Raw genomic sequence first — 19964 nt, 5'->3', positions numbered from 1 at the left:
GAATTGGTTTTCTTCATATGGTGCAGCATTTTAGATTTGTGACCAAAATAACACTGATAATACACTAATATTTTAAATATTGCAAAAATAGGCTAAATATTGAGACGGTGTATATTGATATTCTCTGTGATATTCTTCACTGAGAGAAACATAATAAGCGGATTGACCTGAAGGTGAAGTTAAGAGATCAGGTTTCCAAATAATAAAATTTGTTGCTTTTTATAGATCCCTAAGGGAGCTATTGAAACACTTATCATAATGGATGTCTAAAATTGCAGTGGGTAAACAACTATAAAACTGTATGGAAACAACAGCACGTATTGGGCTGAATACCATTTCACCAGAAATAACTGGTGAATGTAATTGGCCTCTGCTGTTGTTTTGTTTCTGGGACCAGCGAGCCACATGACTTCTGTGAGATCAGTTTCTCGCTGAGGTGGTCTCCCCTCTTTTTCAGGAGTCACCAAGCCTTACTGGTTACTGACATCCTCTGGGCAGCTAATTTACTGCCTTGATGAGTACAGGTTGCCTTCACCTTGTGGTCCTGTTCAGTGGAACAGCAAGAAAAAAAGGGTGTTTGTTTATTTGCACAGAATTAAAAAATGCCTTTTTTTTTTTTTTTAAATGTCCCTTATACACACTCAGTAAATGTACATGTGTATATACACACATTTCCTAGAGGGTTTCTCTGCTGATGATTTAAGCAGAGCTGTTTGCATGCTTGTTTTTGTTCCTATTGATTAAGCCAAATTGATGGTTTGGTTAATGGGCTGGCAGGAAGGACTGCCATCCATTCTTTTTGTCCTAAAACAAAACTGGATGAGTTGAGAATCTGCCTGAACAGTCGAAAAAATGGAGCTACCAGAGCTTGTGCCTCCAGGATGGGATGGGTTTGAGTGTTTTGGCTGTTGCTGGATTGGATCAGTTCCCCAGCAGCTGCCTCTACGCTCTTGTTTTGAGAGAGGCAACAGGTCATTAATTTAACCTGCCTCCCTTTACCACGTTGCAGCACACGTGAATCTCTGGCAGGTACCAGAGTGAACATTTGATGGCTGGGGAATGGGATTTGGGTGGTAGATGAATTGCAAGTGGTCAGCCTAGATTCTCTTCTCTGGAATAAACCACCTTGAGCTAACGAAAAGGATTTTTAATCTCGATTAAACAAGTGCCTGATTCAGATCAGTTTTGTGTCAAAGCAGAGAGGCTTGCATCAGTTCAAGTTCATTTTTTAAAGCAGTTTATGTCTAACAGCACAACTTTTAGTATTAAATAATTAGCATATTCAAGCAGTTTAAGAATTCCTCTGATTACCACCACTCCATTGTACATCTTAATACAATTCATAAGGTTTTCTGACCTCGTAAAATTGACTCCAGGTGGTTCTTCTACTGCTCAGATCTTATTGCAGACAGTCCAGATATTCTTTTAGACACTTTGAGAAGATTCGTAGTGAATTAGGAGCCGGTGTAATTCTTAAGAAGTGTCACTTTGAGCCTTAGTTTAAAATATTTTTGCCATCAACAGGATTCTTATTTACATAACTTTGTTCTGTCTGTAGCGTGTCAACCTGTGCGGGAGAAACAATTTTATGTGTTCATTTTGAATGACCAGTTCACTACTTTTTTTTTTTTTTTCTCCTCAAACTACACTCTTGCTGCTATGAAATACCGGTATGCTTTAGGGAGAAGAATAATAATTTGAATGAAGAGCAGTTGAAAAACATACCAATTAGGAATGTGTAGCTGTGCCTGCACAGTGTCGTACATCCAATTATGAAGGCAGCGAGCAGTACTCGCAGTTAAGGGCTCAGACTGAGGCAGGGGACAGATGAACAGCATAAGTTGATGGGACTCTGAAGGTACTAGTTCGTTCGGAGTTGACAGGAGTTTTCCTCATCAACGCAGACACAGCCATTCCTTAAACATGTCAGAAGGCGCAGGCATCGTGTTATGTTTCTTGCACAAGCACAACCAACATTAAAAATGCCTGTCGCTAGCTGGGGAAGGTCAGGTTATTAGTCTGCTGAAGTGCCAGCTGACGAGGTGCTAAGCTGACTGCTTACCAAGAGAGACACAGTGAGGCAGTTTGTCTAAATAAATCTGTTTATGAGCAAGCAAAAGACTTCCTTCCACTTGGAGGAAGTTTGCTTAGCTATTCTGAGTTGTGTATAACTTCATTTGCTCCTAGATCTTCTTATTTGTTGGATGCTCCTTTATAATACACGAAGAACAGTAACAGGTGAATTGTACTAGTTGTGAAAGATAAAACACCGGTATTTGACTCCAAACCAGTGGGAACAGTCAAGTAATTTTTTTTTTCCAGGAAGACACTAAATTTCTGAGATGGAAAAGCATCCTGTATTGTGGCAGTGCACTGCGAGCCCAGGGGTCAAAGCTGAAGCTTATCTTTTTCATTAAAACATTCTTTCCTCTCCCTCTGTCATTTCATAAAAGTCTTTTTACAAAGAGTTCGGGAAGAAAGCAGCTGGCAATGGGAGGCAAGATGGTTTGATGGAGGGTGGTTGATTGTTTTTTTTTCATTTGTTTTTGTTTTCAATCTCTTTCAGTTCATGCACAAACTGTGACGTTGTTGTGCTTGTAGGAAAAAGTATTGCCCATGCATGCAGCCCCAGCTCCTTATCAACAAATCACTTCTGGAAGGTGCTTGTTGCTTTCAGAAAGGGAAGGAATAGGACTACTTGTGTCAACATGCATTGGATTAGTGGATAGATTTTAAAGTTTAACTATCAGAACTTTATGTTGCAATTCTGCATATCATTATAAAAACACTTTGTAATAGCATTTTTGGAGTTCTTTTTTGAAGGCAGGGAGTTATTGTCAACTCTGTTGTAACAGGCCTTGTCTTTCCTGCAGCTCGTACCCTTGGTTGACCTGAAGCAACTAGAAAACTGTTGTGCCTGATAGAGGGACATAGGAAGAAAACCAGCATGAAATAGTTGTTAGCTGTTAATGTGGTAATAGTTACTCATTAGTGTTTATCACTGACACACTTAACTCTTTTATTCCTTTTCTATTTTCTAGTAGAGTCTTGATATTGTAAAGTTAATAGAGTTGCAAGTTAAGCATGAGAAGTCCATAAAATGTTTTTGTTCTCTCACTAAACTGATTAACTCTTCCTTTGTAATAGTTAGAAAAGACGACTTATGGGTGGGGTGTTTGGAATCTGTTCATATTCCTACAATGAATTTAGTATGTGAAGCAAAATGGGGAAATTTCTGCTGTCCTAATTTCATCTTTCCCTTCAGTCAATAGTTCTGGATTTTTGTTAGCTAAACATGCAAAATATCAAAACATTTTTTTTCTAAAACTGTCACTAACTTGCTGTCCACTGAATATAAGCAATGTAATTAACCTAATCAATGTCTGTATTGGTTGTTTACCAGAACATAAAATAGCCCCAAGGAAACACAGTTCAACAGGCAGCGTACATTCATGTGTATTCTGATTCTCTATGAGAATACATTCTTCTGCTGGTGGCCCAGTCCTGCTCTGAAATTTGTGAAGATCTGTTGTTGATAGTAAACTAATGGAGGCTGTTTCACAAAGGAAATGTGGAAAAACGTTGTTTGCCTCCATCCCGCTTACATGCCACCAAAAGAAAACACTACATGAGCAGTTTCTGGCTTATTTCTTTATACTCAAATATAAAGGGGTTATTTCTTTATATCCAAATATCCCTTCAAGTTTTGCTGTCAAATACTGCTGTCAGAATTTCTTGGTTTCAATATCAGTCAATAACTATATTAAGGATCTAAATGGAGACATAATAAGACCCTTCACACCAAAGCAGGAATATCTTCTAAAACCATGAAAATCTACAGAGAAAAAGGTAGTTGAAGAGAGGAACGTATCAAGGAATTTTTCTAAAGAAATCTAAGCTAACTCCTATGCGCCTTGTGTGCCTCCATGTGGTGTTTATTTGTTTGTTTTTAAATCTGCTTAGAGGACTTGTAGTTTAGCCAATCACTGTTTACAGGTGTGGTCCTAACTATGCTACTTTGGTTTGTGTTTAGCCCTTTTTGTTCTTTGTTTTTAACTGTCATCTTCCCCTAATCCTTTGTTCCAAGACCAGTGGGTGTCCAGAATCTCAGTCGAGCATTAACAGAATACAAAATTAAAACACAGCCATTTCCATGCATCATATCTTGCTGCTGCTTTTCCTATTTGCATGTCATAAACAAGTCAACACACTACAGCTTCTGCCGTTACTGCTGTATATTTATATACCCTTTCCCTATCTCAGCAGAGCAGCTACAGCATGTTATGAATATACATTGAATGACTTACGCTGGAGATTGTGTCAGCTGCTTCAGGTGCAGAAAAAATACCCTTCCGAAATTCACTGAGTTCATTTATAATTTTCTTTCTTCAATCAGTTTTTGCTTTCCTTACTCATTACCTCTGGAATATTTGCATAAGGCCTTAATTTGCCATGAGAGTTTTCTTTAGCCTGCATTTCCTACCACTTCATCTGATAGAATGAAAGTTCTGGGTATAAACTTGTAACCCTCTTTTTTTATTCTTTATTTGGTAATTCCTTATTTATAAGCAGTTTAAAAAATTGAATAAGGAAAGCCTCATTTACTGTAAGGAAGAAGAACTTCAGCGAAGAACTGAGTTAATTTCTAAATATTTGTTATTTCAGATGAGTATTTTGAGTACAACTATTGTGTTGCCTTCAGGATAACAGGTCCAAAAGTTATCCAATTTAAGAAGATGAAGACATTCTGAATAGCAAAAAATAGGGGATAACTTAGAAGTGCAGGCCTTTTAAAAGTCAGACTTTTGTGCCCATAAAAGTCTGACTTTTAAAGGCCTGCACTTCTAAGTGTTACACAGAACCAAATGAACAGTTTTTTACCTTAGTTTTTCTCAGATCAACACTGAAAAATAAAAGTACGTTTCTGGTTATTGATTTAGTACAACTGTGGGGAAAAAGCCTAATCCTAAGAGATTGTTGAAACACTTTTCTGTTAAATAGGATGCATAATGAATCAGGTACTAGGAGAAATAATCCTAAAGTCTCTGTTACAGTGATGTACAGAAAGAAGAAAACCAATTTGTTATTTCATGATGAAATCATAAGACATTATACCAAGTTTGTAAAATTTTCACAAAAATCCGCGACAATTTAAGGATCATTTAGGAACGCAAGTGTTTCTGAGAGTCCAATTTTTGTTTTTCCCTTTGTTCTCTGTTTGTGCAAGTATCACCCTGGGTTCATTAAGGAGAGGAAAAGAAGTTTCCCTTTAGGAGTTCATGCAGCACACCTTGTTTTGATCACATACAGTTCTTTCTACAGCAGCATTAATTTTCTCATCTTTTTTTTTTTTTTTTTTTTTTTTTTTTTTTTTTTTTTTGGTAGCAGTAGTGACTGTGTACCTGCATTGCTTTTGTACATAGTTATATATGTATTTTTTTGGTGTTTGCTCTTTAGGTAATGATTCTGACGTTGACATTGACAGGAAGGAAGATGAGCGAGAAAAAACTCCAAAGAGGCCCAGAGTACAGAAGACAGAGAGAACTCCATCAACTAAGGAGACTGAACAGGTTCCAGGAGCTAAAAATCCTATTATAAGTGTGGTTTTGACAGCCCATGAAGCTATTCCAGGTAATCAGAATCACCAATCCGTTTATTTATTTAATGCTGATACTATATATAAAAGAGTCATCAGTCTAAGACTGAACTGCTTAGAGTGTATATTACGTGAAAAAATCAAGTATTTAGTATTTTTTGGTCATCTTGATTCAGAATCTCTGCATCTGACAGCTATATGATTTTAGAACTACCATTACATTTCTTCATAGGTGTGAGAAATGCTGGGAAAGAAAGGACTTTGTGGACCTGGGTGTATTTATCTGCATTAACATCAGTTATGCTTAGGCTGTGAATGGTTTTAGAGAAGAAATTGAAATATCAGTGAGCAAAGAAAGGGAAAATAGTTCTTTCCTGTAATATCTTTATTTCAGCTCTTGATTTATGTATCTTTTTATGGTAAATATTAATTTGATTATGAAAACACAAACAGCCTAGTGTATACATAACTTAATGTTTATGCTTAGAAATAGATTGACAAAATATGTACCTATATTTGAAAATCAAATCAAGTTAAAGTGTAATGATTAAAGGATTCTTCCTAACTTCCTCTAGAGCTTTTTAATCAAACAATTTTGGAACAATTTCAAAGTTTTCATTTTAAACCTAGATTTGTTTTGTCTGTTAATATAAACCAGGTACTCACCTGACTGACAAAATGCCTTTTTAATAGTTTTGTGCATTATTTTCAGCTTTGTAGCCTTTGGCGTTCTCTTCTTTGTTGCTAACAGTTCTGGATAGTTGTTTTGCTTACAGATCTCAGAGCAACTGGAATGCATTTATTTCTTTTAATGGTGTGGGTTGGAACATACCTGGATTTTCTATGTTCTTTGTCTTGTGATAATGATATCTGTGATATGTTTGGGCCTTATTTTTTAAGATTCGTTTCTCATAGCAATGGTAGAGGATGCTGGATGAGCTACAGATGTCCTGTGTGCTTAGAAGGGAAGTAAGAATCACTTTCAAATTAAAAAAAAAAAAAATTTTGGTCTTGCAATACTGTAAATATGGGGACAGCTAGAGGAGAACCTGAGGGCACTGGAACCATGGCAACCTGGCTTTGTGGTGGTTTGGTTTTGCTAACCACAGGCCTGTTCCCCTTGTGTGATGTAACCCTAGACATCACCAACTGTTGCTAAATGCTAATTTCTCACCTCTTTTGCCTCTTCCCCACTGCATTCAACTTCTCCTTCCATCCTGGCCCCATTCCCATCACTGCCACCCATGAGGCATCCTCTTGTGATAGTTGGTTAAGGGGCTTACTTGGTTAATGGAGTTGTACATGCACTTCTGCAGGGCTTTTGGGAAGAGCTGTAATTTTAATCTTCTCTATCCAGGTCCTACATTTTATGAACACAGTAAGAATTTTTATCTTTGAGATCTCTTCCTTTCTGTCAAGGACTAGAACGATGTTTCAAGAGGAGAAGGAAAGACATGGCAGGCAGTGCCCAAAGAGGCAAATGAAATAATAGTAAATATAGACAGTGAAGAAAATACAGTAAGCATATGCAGAGAGTAGGGAAATGAAAATTTAGGGATGATGGTTACCTTAATTGCTACCTCATAAAATTTTTCTTTGGACAACAAAAAGTTTGTCTTTTCCTTTCACGTATACTTTTTGAATGGCTCAAAATATTAAAAACAACTTCAGCTTTGGGGCCGTTTGTGCATAGTACATGTTCCATTCAAAAGGCTGTAATGGATTGAAGGGAAATTGACAGTCAGATGTGAATTTGCAGTTCTTTTTGAAAGTCCTTTAATTTATGTGATTGACAATCAGTAGTCCAACTAATTTGGAAGTTCCCAGGTAGAATATTTACGATAAAAAAAGTCATTGCTGTTACAGCAGTTATGAATTATCATCCAGGTTTTCAGCACTTGTACATTCTGGAAGATATTAGCCAAATGGATAATTCTTTGAAGACTCAGAGGAAAGTGTTTAATTTACTGTAATTATTTTTACTTTATTTTTAATCGATTACCCTTCTGTTTTTGTCATTAATTTTGTCATTAATTTCCATTAATCACCATTCTGTGATAGTCTAACTACTGTGTTGTCATAATTCCTGGGCTGATCCCCTTCCTCACTAGTGCTCTTATGTCTGAAATTTGACTTCCAGAAGACATTTCACAGAATTGCAGAATTTCTAGGTTGGAAGACCCTTCCATTCCATTTCTTTTCCCTGGAGATTTATCACCTGCTGAAGAGTTATTTCTTTACACTGCTTTTAATGAATATGAATAGATAAAACACTTCCCACCTCTCCCATGCTTTCTGTGTGTTAATCATCTGTAAAAGTAGGTTGAAAATAAAATTAAAAACACACAACTTCCAGCAAGCCGTAGCATTCTGTAGCCACCTGTTACCTAGCATTAAAGTCACATAGAAATCCCCTTTTCATGCATAGTACACTAAGATCTTGCTGAAGATCTGTAAACATTCTATCAAATAGATAAATAAAGAAGCCTTTAAGAATTAGTTGGATTTTATCTACAGCACAGAGGAAATCCTACTCAGACTGTATGTCTCTCTTCTTAACTTAGAGATGCTTTTAGGAGTATTATACTACCTGTTTGCTTTAATTTCACTTTACATTATTTAGGTTTGGGACACTGCTCCACATCATGTGTTCAATAGGTTATGACTAAATTGATCTCTTCAAAATCCCTTTGAACAAACAAATCGGCTTCTAACAATTCAGAAAATACACTCAGACAAGATTGATTTATTTTTTTTTCCCCATGCTCCTTTTCTGTAGTGTTTTCTTGGGAGGCACATGAAAGGTAACAGGTTTACAGCCTTCGGAATTGGAAAGCTTGTATTAGCTTTCACAAGTACAGTCTGTGTAGAAGTAGTAGGTATTTCTCCCTGTGCAGGCACTGAATTACCTTCAGCCATCACTGAAGGGACCATAAATCCTTGAAGAGAGAGAAAGTTGTGCTTATGAACGTGTAGGTTGTGTATCAGGTTAAATGGAGTGCAGGTGGGTTTTGTTTTTAAGTACTGCAATAAAGAATGAGGGTAAATAAGTATAATTCCATGCACGTCTAGAAATACTTTGTTTTGAATAACAAATACTCATGATCATAGCCTGTTTTTAAGAACCAGTGAGTAAACTCAGTGCCAAATACTCAATCTTCTGTATTTAATTTACCATATATAAATTCTGTAGGCATCTGAAACCAATTTTATTATTCATGCTCAATTAGTGTGATTCAGAAGTGATTCTACTTTTAATGTTTACTTTCTTGTTTTGTTCAAGTCCTGTACTATTTTAAAAGTTCAGGTTGTTACTAGGAGAGATGTCTTATGATTCTGTAAAGATGGAAAATGGTAGCGTTTTTTGGTAATTTTGCCAATTCCATTAAACTTTTGGCTCATTAGCAACTTGATTTCTAAAGGAGTTGACTTTTTTCTCCTGCAAATTCTTAACACAAGGCTGTGCAGGTCCTTGTCTCCTCAACTTCAGCTGATGAACAACTGCATTCTCCTTGTGCTGTAATCTTACAGATGCTTGGATCCTTCTCCTGTGAAGGTGTTGTGAAGTGGGAAGAAGCGGAAGAATGGATTTTTGCTTAATATTTTGGGACCAAGTGACAATGTAAACACTTCCCTTTAAACTAGTAACAGTGCTTTTTGTTGTAAATGACTTTTCTTTTGTAGCTCCCAGAACTCTGGCTTTAGGCTTATGACACATCTGCATGGTTTAAATATCCTACTGTTGCCAAAGGAGCTTTCCTGTTCATCACTCTTATTTCCTAGTTCACTTCTTTCTGGTACCAGCACTAGTTCTTGTGTCAGCCTGCAGCAAGCCGATTCAGAAGCTGCTAAAATAAATATACAAACATGAGCATACACATGTACATATTCATTTGTCTCTATCAGAGAATTTTTGTTTTTCTACCACTTCTTCTTAGTGAGCCATTGCACACTGGGGCCATGAAGGTGTCAAAAGTGTGAAGAAGGACAGTGGTGACAAAATGGGTCTTCCAGGGGTAAGGCTAGGCTTGGGACCACCCTTTTGTAAAGTAGCTGGGTCAGGCCCTTAAGTCATTAAGCCCAATATGTGTAGACTGCTGTCACCAAGGCAGTGCTATCTTCCTCTCCCTCCCCAGCCCCTGGCCACAGATTCTTGTCCTTTGGACCATTATACACGTTTATGTATTTGTGAGCTAGACCAAGTCAGTAACCCAGTTGTTTGCAGGAGGGGAGAGATGGTTTAAATTTCAGCCAGATCCCTTCTCTGCTTTTCCGCATCTTCATGAACCCCTGTGCTGGCACATTCAAGGTGTCAAGAACATGGAGCTGAGTGAAGGGCTAGAGAAAAGAAACAAGCCTTATGTTGATTTAAAGCAAATGTGAAACTAAGCAAGGTTAAGAAAATTTACACTTTGACCTCAGTGTGTTTGTAGGTATCTTGTACGAATGGATTTAGCTATGTGGTCAGCTAGTGGCCAGCTGTGTTGAAAGGGACAATCGTCATCCCAACATATGTAGCTCTGTGTTTCTATTTATTTTTGAAAGTCAGAATGTGTTTAATCTCCTTATTATTAGAACAATTAAAGATGATTTTGCCTTTTTTATGCTTTATTTTGGAGGTGGAAGGTAGGTTTTCATGGGGAACAGTGGAACTTAGGGTTAGTTTCTGTTGGTTTCATTTTCAGAATTGTCTTACCAGGGGTCATTGTACATTTGGAACACATTCCTTAGGATATTACAGAAACAGAAAGAAATCTGTTCATTCAAAAAGATTGTAAGAAGGTACTCACTTCATCCACTTCAGTTATTTAATGTACACAGGTACCTACACTGAATTTTTTTTAAACTCAAAATGAAAAAAGAAAAAAAGTCATAGCTTAAAGGCTGGTCTAGTCAGACGAGGCAGCTTGCAGTATTCCCATAGGAAAGAAGTGAGAACCTTACGGTGCGTGGCCTCCAAGAGCTGGGAGTTGCTTCTAGATCATCATATTTAATACACATCTATTAATTTGTCTAAATCCTTTTGTGAATATATTTGTATTTTCAGTCTCTGTAAGAGCCTGCTGTAGTTGTTCCATAATTTAATTACATACCGGGTGAAACCATACGTTCTTTTGTGCCATGTTAAGCCTGCTGACTGCTTATATCTTTGAAATGCTTTTTGTGCATGGTTTACGAGACAGAGGATTATTCACAATTTTAGAGGTCTTTCTGATATTCCTCTTCCAGTTATGTCACTTCCAAGTTGGAGTTCTCTGAGCTATTTATCCCTTTTCCAAGGGAAATTCTTCCAATTTTGATTTTGTTCCTGTTTTATAGTTCTTCTATAGATCTGTGTTTTGTTTTGTTTTTGTCTGTATGTAAAACTGTAGAAGGTTCAAATAACTTAGTTGTGCGGTAGCAGGAATTTAGTTAATGTCATCTCCTGTTTTACTTCTGCTCCTTTCTAATAATCCCTTCCACTAGATTACCTTGTAATCTGTTGATGAGCCTTGTTATAGGAGAACTCTGTAGCAAGGCCAAGCTGGCTTTTTCTAAGGGACAGAGCGTCAGAGATTAGAGCCCATCATTGCTGAGTTTGAGCCATGGGAAGGCACGCTGGATAAGACTTGTTTGTAGAAGTAGCTGTCAGAATGTCACGAGGAACTCAAACCTTACTACCCTTAAAACAAGTTTACTTAGGTGATACCATCTGAAAAGAAGAAAGCAAGAGACATAAATGAAGTCTAGTAAATTAAAGTTAATTCTGAGTTTAAAATAAAATAGATACGAGGTGGTTGGAGCTACAGGAAGGATTTTTGGAAAGGTATGTTCAGAGCAGTTGACTTTTATTTTATTTTTTTTATATCTGTATGCTCTTAACAATTTAAAATGATTGTTCAGGGAACAGTTATGAAAACTTTTGCCTTAGTTGTTAGCATGTAATATTTTCAATGGGTTTAATGGGTAGTGGGTTCAGTACATCTTACATTGGGTAGAGCCTGGAAATCAAGTTTCACTTGCTGGGTAAGCGTCTTTGTCATTTGGTTATGATCAAAGGATCATAAAATCATCTCGACATCATCTGTGTTTGTGGAATCTGTTAACCACATAGGGAATTTAGTGCTAGGATGACCTGGAGTGTTCTGTCCACTCCAAGTATGCAAAATGCTGGCAAGGCAGTACTTAACTAGCTTGCCTAATTTAAGTGATTAGCATTTTACACTGGTAGCACAAAAGTCTATTAAACAGTTCAACAGCCTGTTCAGGAAACCATCAAACATCCTGAAAGGCAGAAGGGCACAGAGGAGGTTCAGTGAAGAGCATTTAATGAGGATCCTTGACTCGTGTGCAGGAAATAGGAGGCTGGAAAGAGATAGCAAAGCTTACAGAGCAGTTTAAGATCTATTTTCTTTCATCTGAATTGCTCTAAATAAAGAAAACTTTGGTTGTATTTCTGAAATAATAAAGTAAGGCGATATTGGTCTGGTGTCTAATATCAGTGTTATCTTTCTTATGCCAAACCCACTGATTGAAGCACATCCCCTGCACTGTTGTGCCGAGCTCCCATCTCCCAGGGCCATGATGGTGTGAGCCAGGAGGAGCAGCCTGGGCACCTGGAAGAGAGGAGAGGTGGGGATGGGAAGAACAGCACCTAAAAGGTTCTGGTGACATTCCATTTGAAAACCTGGAAGTTGAATTCTGATCAACTGGCAGAATCTTTGCTACAGAAAAGAAAACATTAAAAAATCAGTAGTCAAAAAGGCCATTTTTATATGCAGTCAGTTTGGTGAGCAACAGAGGTAATTACAGTCTCTTTATCTACAGGGTTTGCTGGTGCCCCATCTGATATCAAAGCTTACATACTCCCAAAGTGCCTCTTCTCAAAATATCTTCAGTTCCCACTTAAAATCATTAATGAGGGAGCCAAGGGATCTCTGGCTTTCCCCTTTGTCTCCTTTACGACAACGCTGCTCTCCTCAGTTGCAATGCCCATAAGGCTTTCAAGCACACTGTTGGGCAACCCCCAGCTGTTACTGTTTTTCCTGTATACCATGGGTGTGGGTTTTGTTTGTTTGTTTTTTTTTTGTTTTTAGAAATGAGATTTTGCAATATACTCTCCATCTAGCTTTGGACTGTGTAAACCTTTGTACTGTGTACTGTCTCTGTTTTTTAGCTTTCTTCTCCTTATAATTGTTGTTTCTTAGGGTTTGTGTTTATACCTCTTGTATTTTGTACATAATATCTTCAGAAACCTGCTCTCTGGATGGAACAAGAAGGATTTTAATTTCATCCCCATGTTAAAGGAGTAGCTTGTATCATTCCTCAAACTTTTTTTTGCTATTCATGGGTGTCATTTTTATCATAGAATCATTTAGGTTGGAAAAGATGTCCGTGATTAAACAGTGAGAACCTGTTAAAAATGTATTGATTATGTCTTTTGCTTTCTAGGTTCCCATGTCTTTTTGTAAAATTACTTTGATTCTTACTATAATTTATTTTCTCTGTCATAAAGGCATATGGTACTTTTTTTTTAATGTTACTTTTATTTTAATCAGGTGAATTGAAATGAGATCAAATACTAATGTAATATCTAAGAAAAATAAAACAAAGTAGAACATACTGGATTCCAGTTTTACCTGAAATTGTTAAACTCATTATTTAATTCAAAACTATTTTCATGTGCAACCTTGCTTGCTCGCTTGTCCCACAGAACAGTCGTTTTTTATAAGTCTGGCTTTTTTCTTTTTCTTTTTTTTTTTTCCCTTTTTTTTTTTTTTTTTCCTAGGAGGTATGGGTAGTTATGTATTACTACATATTTAATGCTTTTTTGTTTTGTTCTGTTATTCAGTGTATGGTCCCTTGTTTACTGTTCATTTTTCAATACCCTGAAATACTGCCCCGAAAGCAGTTTTTTTCCAGAGATTCTTCTATAGTACGTGTTAGTAGAATATGAAGATTTCACAAATACATATGTATATCTTTGTAATATATATATGTGAATTAATAAATGTTCATATAAATTTTACAGCTTTTGAGCACAGTAATTCCCTTGTTTAACACATAGGTAGATGAGTTATGGTTGGACTAAGAAATTAAAAAGGGGATCAGTCAATAATGGATACTTGGTTTGATACACTTGGATTTTTTTTTTTTTCAGTATAAATTAATATTTATGTGATTTGTAATTACCTTCAGTGCTAACTATAGAGGCTTGGCAATAAATTCTTCCTGACTACTGTCAACTGTTAAGGGGGGGAAAAAAAAGAGCACTCAGCTAAACAATCTCAACTCAATCACATCTCAGAATGTGCTTAGTTTTGCCTCAATTAACTGTAAAGCTCTGTGGGATAGAATCTGATCTTTTTGTTTTCTGCACAGCCCTTTTACTTCTGCTTCTAAGGGAAATTGAGATGTGCACATGGAGCATATTCTCTTGTTATGAGGAGATGGCAACAAGCCCCAAAACAAAAAATGTAAAAGATTTGTTCAAGGAAAAGATGTCCAGACTTTTAAATATAGAAAAAAGTGTCTTTTTTTTTTTTCCCCAGCCTCATTGTGGAATTGATTAAATAGCTCAGCTGAAGTTTTCAGCAAAAGCATGGAGCAGAAACAGAAAAATTAAAATTTCATTTCTAAAACTTAGTTTTTAAAGGTGGAAGTAATTGGATATAGGATCTCACAGTAGTAGGCATCAAGCATTTTTATTACTCTGTGTAACCATCACTTCTGTAATGATATTTAAACAGATGTTTGGTTTGACTACTGATGCCTTCTGGAATTGTATCTATCATTTTATGCACATGAATTTAAAAAATGAAACTAAAATAGCTGAACTAATGATTACGGAGTTTAATGTTTTATTTGTCAGGGGCTGTGGCAATAGGACAAGGGCTAGTGGTTTTAAATAGAAAGAGGGTAGATTTAGATTAGACATCAGGAAGAAATTCTTCACTCAGAGGGTGGTGAGGCAGTGGCACAGGCTGCCCAGCGAAGCTGTGGATGCCCCATCCCTGGAGGTGTTCAAGGCCAGGCTGGATGGGGCCTGGAGCAACCTGGTCTGGGGGGAGATGTCCCTGCCCAGGGCAGGGTGGGTTACAACTACACAATCTTTAGATGCCTCATCCAAGCTAAAGTATTCTGTGATTTATTTTATTACATTTATTACATTATTTTATCTTTTTTTTATTACAGACAATGCACATTTTAATAAAATATTTTTAATGAACATATATTGTCTTTGTTTTTAGGAGCCACAAAAATTGTTCCAGTTGAGGCTGCTCCCCAAGAAACTGAACCCACAACTCCAGAGACAACAGTTCAAGACCCATCACAACGACGAGGATATCAAGAATATGCAATTCAGCAAACACCGTATGAACAGGCAATGAAATCCAGCAGGTAATTTTGAAATATTTACCTTTATGTTCATGCAAAGTAATTCACTTTCATTAAAATCAATATAGAAGCATTTAATTCCTGTTTTCTGAGCCTTTTCAATAAAGGAACAGCTGAAAATATTCTGTGCATAGGTTGCAGAATTAAAAAAAAAAAGCCATGGGGAATATCTTTGTATAATAAATAAAGGTAAGTCCATTATGAATATCTACAAAGCTTTTGACATGTTATGTCACTGAGTTTCAATATTGTAAATGCAGATGGTTTTCTTTCCTTTTAGGTTGGGTCCAACTCAGCTGAAGATCTTTACATGTGAATACTGTAACAAGGTATTCAAATTCAAACACTCCCTCCAAGCACATTTGAGGATTCATACAAATGAGAAACCTTACAAGTGTTCATACTGCAGTTATGCCAGTGCGATCAAAGCCAACCTCAACGTTCACATGCGGAAACATACAGGGGAGAAGTTTAGCTGCGATTATTGTACGTTCACTTGTCTCAGCAAAGGCCATCTCAAAGTCCACATTGAAAGAGTTCACAAGAAAATCAAGCAGCACTGTCGCTTCTGCAAAAAGAAATATTCAGACGTTAAAAACTTGATCAAGCATATCAAGGAAACACATGACCTTCAGGATAAAAAGGTGAAAGATGTTTTTGACGAGCTCCGCTTGATGACACGAGAGGGCAAAAGGCAACTTCTTTATGACTGCCATATTTGTGAGCGCAAATTCAAAAACGAACTCGATCGAGACCGTCACATGCTTGTTCATGGTGATGAAAGGCCCTTTGCTTGTGAGCTCTGTGGTCATGGAGCCACCAAGTACCAAGCTCTTGAGCTTCATGTTCGAAAGCACCCGTTTGTCTATGTGTGTTCTGTGTGCCTGAAGAAATTTGTCAGTTCTGTAAGGCTCCGTGCTCACATCAAAGATGTACATGCAGATATGCAGGAAACTTCAGTTTTTAACAGTTCTATCAATCAAAGCTTCTGCCTGCTTGAGCCAGGAGGTGATATCCAGCCGGAAGCCCTTGGTGAACATCTTCCACAGACTACAGATGAATTGACAATCATGAGTAGTAATGTTATTAACACACCAAAACCACCTACCTGTATGGGTGAAGCAACAGCTGCAGATGTAAACCATAATGGTCAGCCTAATGGTGACTTAAAAATTGATACTGTCCCTTCTTTAGAATTTGAAAATCCTCTGGTGGAGAATGTAAGAGAGACTCTGTGTCAGGCATCAACAGACACACCTGCCCCAAACATTCAGTCCTGTGTAGCATCAGATTGCTTTCTGCTGAAAAATGGTACCTCTCCTCCTGATGAGCTGAAAGTTTCTCCTGCAAACGACGAGGAAGTTAACCACTCCAGTTCTGTAAATGAGCAGGGTGAAGAAATGCAGCTTTTGCTCTCTGAAGGCAAAAGTTTAAATCTAAATCAGAACAATGCAGTGACTGAGAAGCTTTCAGGTTCTGAAGAGCAAAGTCAGTCTGTTCCTTCTAGTGAATCAGAAACAAGCAATCAGTCAGTTCAGAACTCAGCAGAAACCGCCACCCCTTTGCTAGCACCAGATTGTAATGCAGCCGTCAGCCCACAGGCAGCCTCTTCTAATGCAGATCCATCAGATAATCGGAGTGGAGCTGTTGCCTTTATGCAGATCCTGGATAGCTTACAGAAGAGACAAATGAACACGGAGTTGTGTGAGAGGATAAGGAAGGTTTATGGAGATTTGGAATGTGAATATTGTGGTAAGGAGCAGTACAATGACGTCAGATTTTTTGATTTGTGTTTTTTTCTTTTTAATGTTATATTGTGGGCTATCTTTTTTCCTGCTCCTCTGGCTTATAGTTTTTGGTATTGTTTGTATATCTTTGCAGCAGCACTATTTTTGCAGTTCAGTATGGATGCAGGGAGGTTCGCTTTGTGTTGTATAAACAGTATGAAATAATTCAAGTCTCAAAAACCACTAGTAAAATATAGCAAAGCAAAGCTTTGCCCTGCTCAATTTTCTGTTGATATCAAACTTGATAGAATTGGACAGATTCTTGCTGTCCACCTGCCTCTCTCCAGCTCAGAATTTTCAGTGAGGCCAAGCTCATCAGATTTAGGCATCTGCGATGAACCAGTTCGTGCTTTAATGCTTACACTCATTATCAGCTTACTGTAAGAATCAGTGTTTCTCCTATAGCATGGCAGGATATATGATCTCTTGCACAGCAGATACATGTACTGGTATATTTTTGTGACTTGTTTTGAACCAGTTCCTGTGAGATGAAAATTTCCATTACTTAATTTTAAGATTAAGACTGTTCTAGTTCTAATTGTTTCTTGAATTTATGGAAGCAGAAAGAATATACCATCCCCACTTATTTCAGCTGTAATTTTTTGTGCTTATATAAGTGGGATGAAACAACTTGGGATTTATCTTGTAGTCCCCCTTCTTGAGAAAGGAAAGGAGTTGAAGTTAAAAATTGTTGGTTTTGAAACATCGTAATGTTGTATGTTTATATACATTTTACTTTTTTTTGGTGTTGTTATGTCAGAAAAGCCTTTAGGAAGGAGTAACATGAAAGGAAGTAACTACAAAGATTTCTGATAACCACTTTTACTTGTGTAGTTGGATTCAGAGTCTTTGTACAGGAAAAGAGATTGAAAGGACTTCCTCATTAGGAAAAAAAGATCATTGATATGTAATAAAGTTGCCCTTTTTAGGCTGTTTCAGGGCATGTAACACAACCTTTTTAGACAAAAGCATATTTGTAAACATTTTCATTAGTGAAGAGTCTTTAGGCTAAGTTTTCATTACAGAAAAAAGGAGCAGATTTCAAGCAGCATGCTTTGCCCTAAAAGAAAACTGGGTATGCATTGGAATTTTCACTAACAACCGCTTAGAAATTGCTTTTTCCCTGTCTGATTTTATTTTCAGGCAAGTTATTTTGGTACCAAGTGCATTATGACATGCATGTTCGTACCCACACTCGAGAACATTTATATTACTGCTCCCAGTGCAATTACTCTTCCATCACCAAAAACTGCCTTAAGCGTCACGTCATTCAGAAACACAGTAATATTTTGCTGAAATGCCCCACAGAACACTGTGACTACTCTACTCCAGATAAATACAAGCTCCAGGCGCATCTTAAAGTTCACACAGAGCTGGTAAGTAATGAATGAAATACTATGTTTGTCTCAATTCACTGTCATATTTTTAATGTTTGGAATCATGTGGCAATGCTTGAAGATGTAGATGAGAGTCCTGAGCATGTTCTACAGACTTCTCTGCAGGGATTACATGAGTTAGAGCAACTATACATTTGATCTCTCTCATTGTAGCTTCAGTAGGGTGTGCTGCATCCAGTAGGGTATGGCTGCATCCATTTTCTTCCTTCAGTTTTCCCAATATTCTCAGATTCTTTGGATCTCGATAGAGTAAAATGATGTCTAGTACTATTTATTTCACTTCATTCCATGGAACTGAATCTCTTCCTTCTTACAGGTGAGTATAGTAAAATGAAAGTCTCTTTCTGTTTTAATTAACAAGGTTAAATTGTTGAGAAAAAAAAATATATATATAATTTTGCAAGAGGTCTAACTAGTTGTTGCTCATTTACCATCCATTTTCCATTTCCTGTAATGGTTACAAAGATAAAGAATTCTAATTTTAAAGTCTCTGATCTTATTGGGTAAGCCTTCCAGCTCTGAATGCCCATTGCAGTTGCTTCTTGTGTTAGAAGAGGTACCAGATCTGTTTTCTAGTGCCCTGTTACATGTTTTCTTTGAGAGTGTGTAACGGACTTCATGCCAGACTGGAAGCCCTCTTTCAGTAAGACACTGCTTTGTGATGTTTCTCTGATTCAACATTATCAGATAAATAATCTTTTAAGGAAAAAAAAAAGTTTTTTACATCAACCCTGCTTGCGTATGTTTCAAAAACAGATTGTGGTGTTCAGAATAGGAAGGAATTTAAAACTGTCTAAGGAAAGAGATTTTTATTTTTCATTGTTATTGATGGTGTGTTTTTACAGCTGAAATCATTTGAATGTTTTTTCTTGTAAGATTAAGCAAAAACAATTCCTTTCTTTACATCAGTGTTGCCTGGGGTTTTCTTGTTGTTTTATTACATTGCATGGCTGGGCCAAATAGGTTTAGCAGCTGTCAGGAAAGGTCTGTGTACCATGGCTGACTTTTCATACCACGCAGCAGGATCCTGTTTGCTTGCAAGGTCAAGTGCTCAGGTGCGTGCTAGACCTGTGTATACTGAGGTTATAACACACTTATACCCTGTATGAACACTGGTGTGCATTCCAGTTCCAAACTGACCTCTAGAAAAGGGTGTTTGGCAGAAGCCTACTTCCCTGGAATAATGAATTTAGCCCACTTTTGACTGTAGTCAGTCCTGGAGGCTGTCTGCTTAGGTGGAGCATATTGTCTTCTATAATTTTATATGAAGATACTGATATTGAGTAAAGTACAGTTGAGGATTTCATAAAGCCCATTAGCTGTTTGTAATTAAACTTTCTTGACTATAATACCTGAAAATTAGCGTGGGCTATGTCATTGCAACTTAGCTTTTTAATAGTTCATGCAGTAAAATACCTCCAAAGGTTAGTTTACCCTTCAGAGGGAAAGCAAATAAACAAACAAAAACGGTTATTTAATAACAACACTCACTCTTCTATCCTGTAAGAACAAGGAAACACCTGCAGAGGTAGTCCTCTCTTCTTTACACAACATTGTAGTTTTCACTGGCATTGTCTTGTAAATAAATCTTACACACCTTTGATATTGTGGTAGTTTTACCCTGCTGGGCAGCTGAGCTCCACCACAACCACTTTCTCACTCTCCCTCCTCAAAGGGAAAGAGGGAGAAAATACAACAGAAAGTGCTCAAGGGTTGAGATAAGGACAGGGAGAGCACTCAGCAATTATAGTCACGGGCAAAACAGACTCAGCATAGGGGGAATTAATGAAATGTATTGTCTGTCAC

At 37.2% G+C, this 19964-nt stretch overlaps 1 protein-coding gene across 1 annotated transcript in view; it reads left to right on the top strand.

Moving 5' to 3' along the window:
- ZFAT (zinc finger and AT-hook domain containing) overlaps positions 1 to 19964 on the top strand; it is an 86724-nt gene that overhangs the window by 21340 nt on the left and 45420 nt on the right. The window contains exons 4-7 of the mRNA XM_084283235.1: positions 5458 to 5631; positions 14827 to 14977; positions 15255 to 16726; positions 17905 to 18137. Coding sequence (XP_084139361.1) covers positions 5458 to 5631; positions 14827 to 14977; positions 15255 to 16726; positions 17905 to 18137 — 2030 coding nt within the window. The remainder of the gene's footprint in view (positions 1 to 5457; positions 5632 to 14826; positions 14978 to 15254; positions 16727 to 17904; positions 18138 to 19964) is intronic.

The sequence above is a fragment of the Netta rufina genome, assembly GCF_964035555.1.
Source record: "Netta rufina genome assembly, chromosome: 2".
Taxonomy (NCBI): domain Eukaryota; kingdom Metazoa; phylum Chordata; class Aves; order Anseriformes; family Anatidae; genus Netta; species Netta rufina.
The sequence above is the reverse complement of the archived record's forward strand: the minus strand, read 5'-3'. Positions and strand labels throughout refer to the sequence as shown.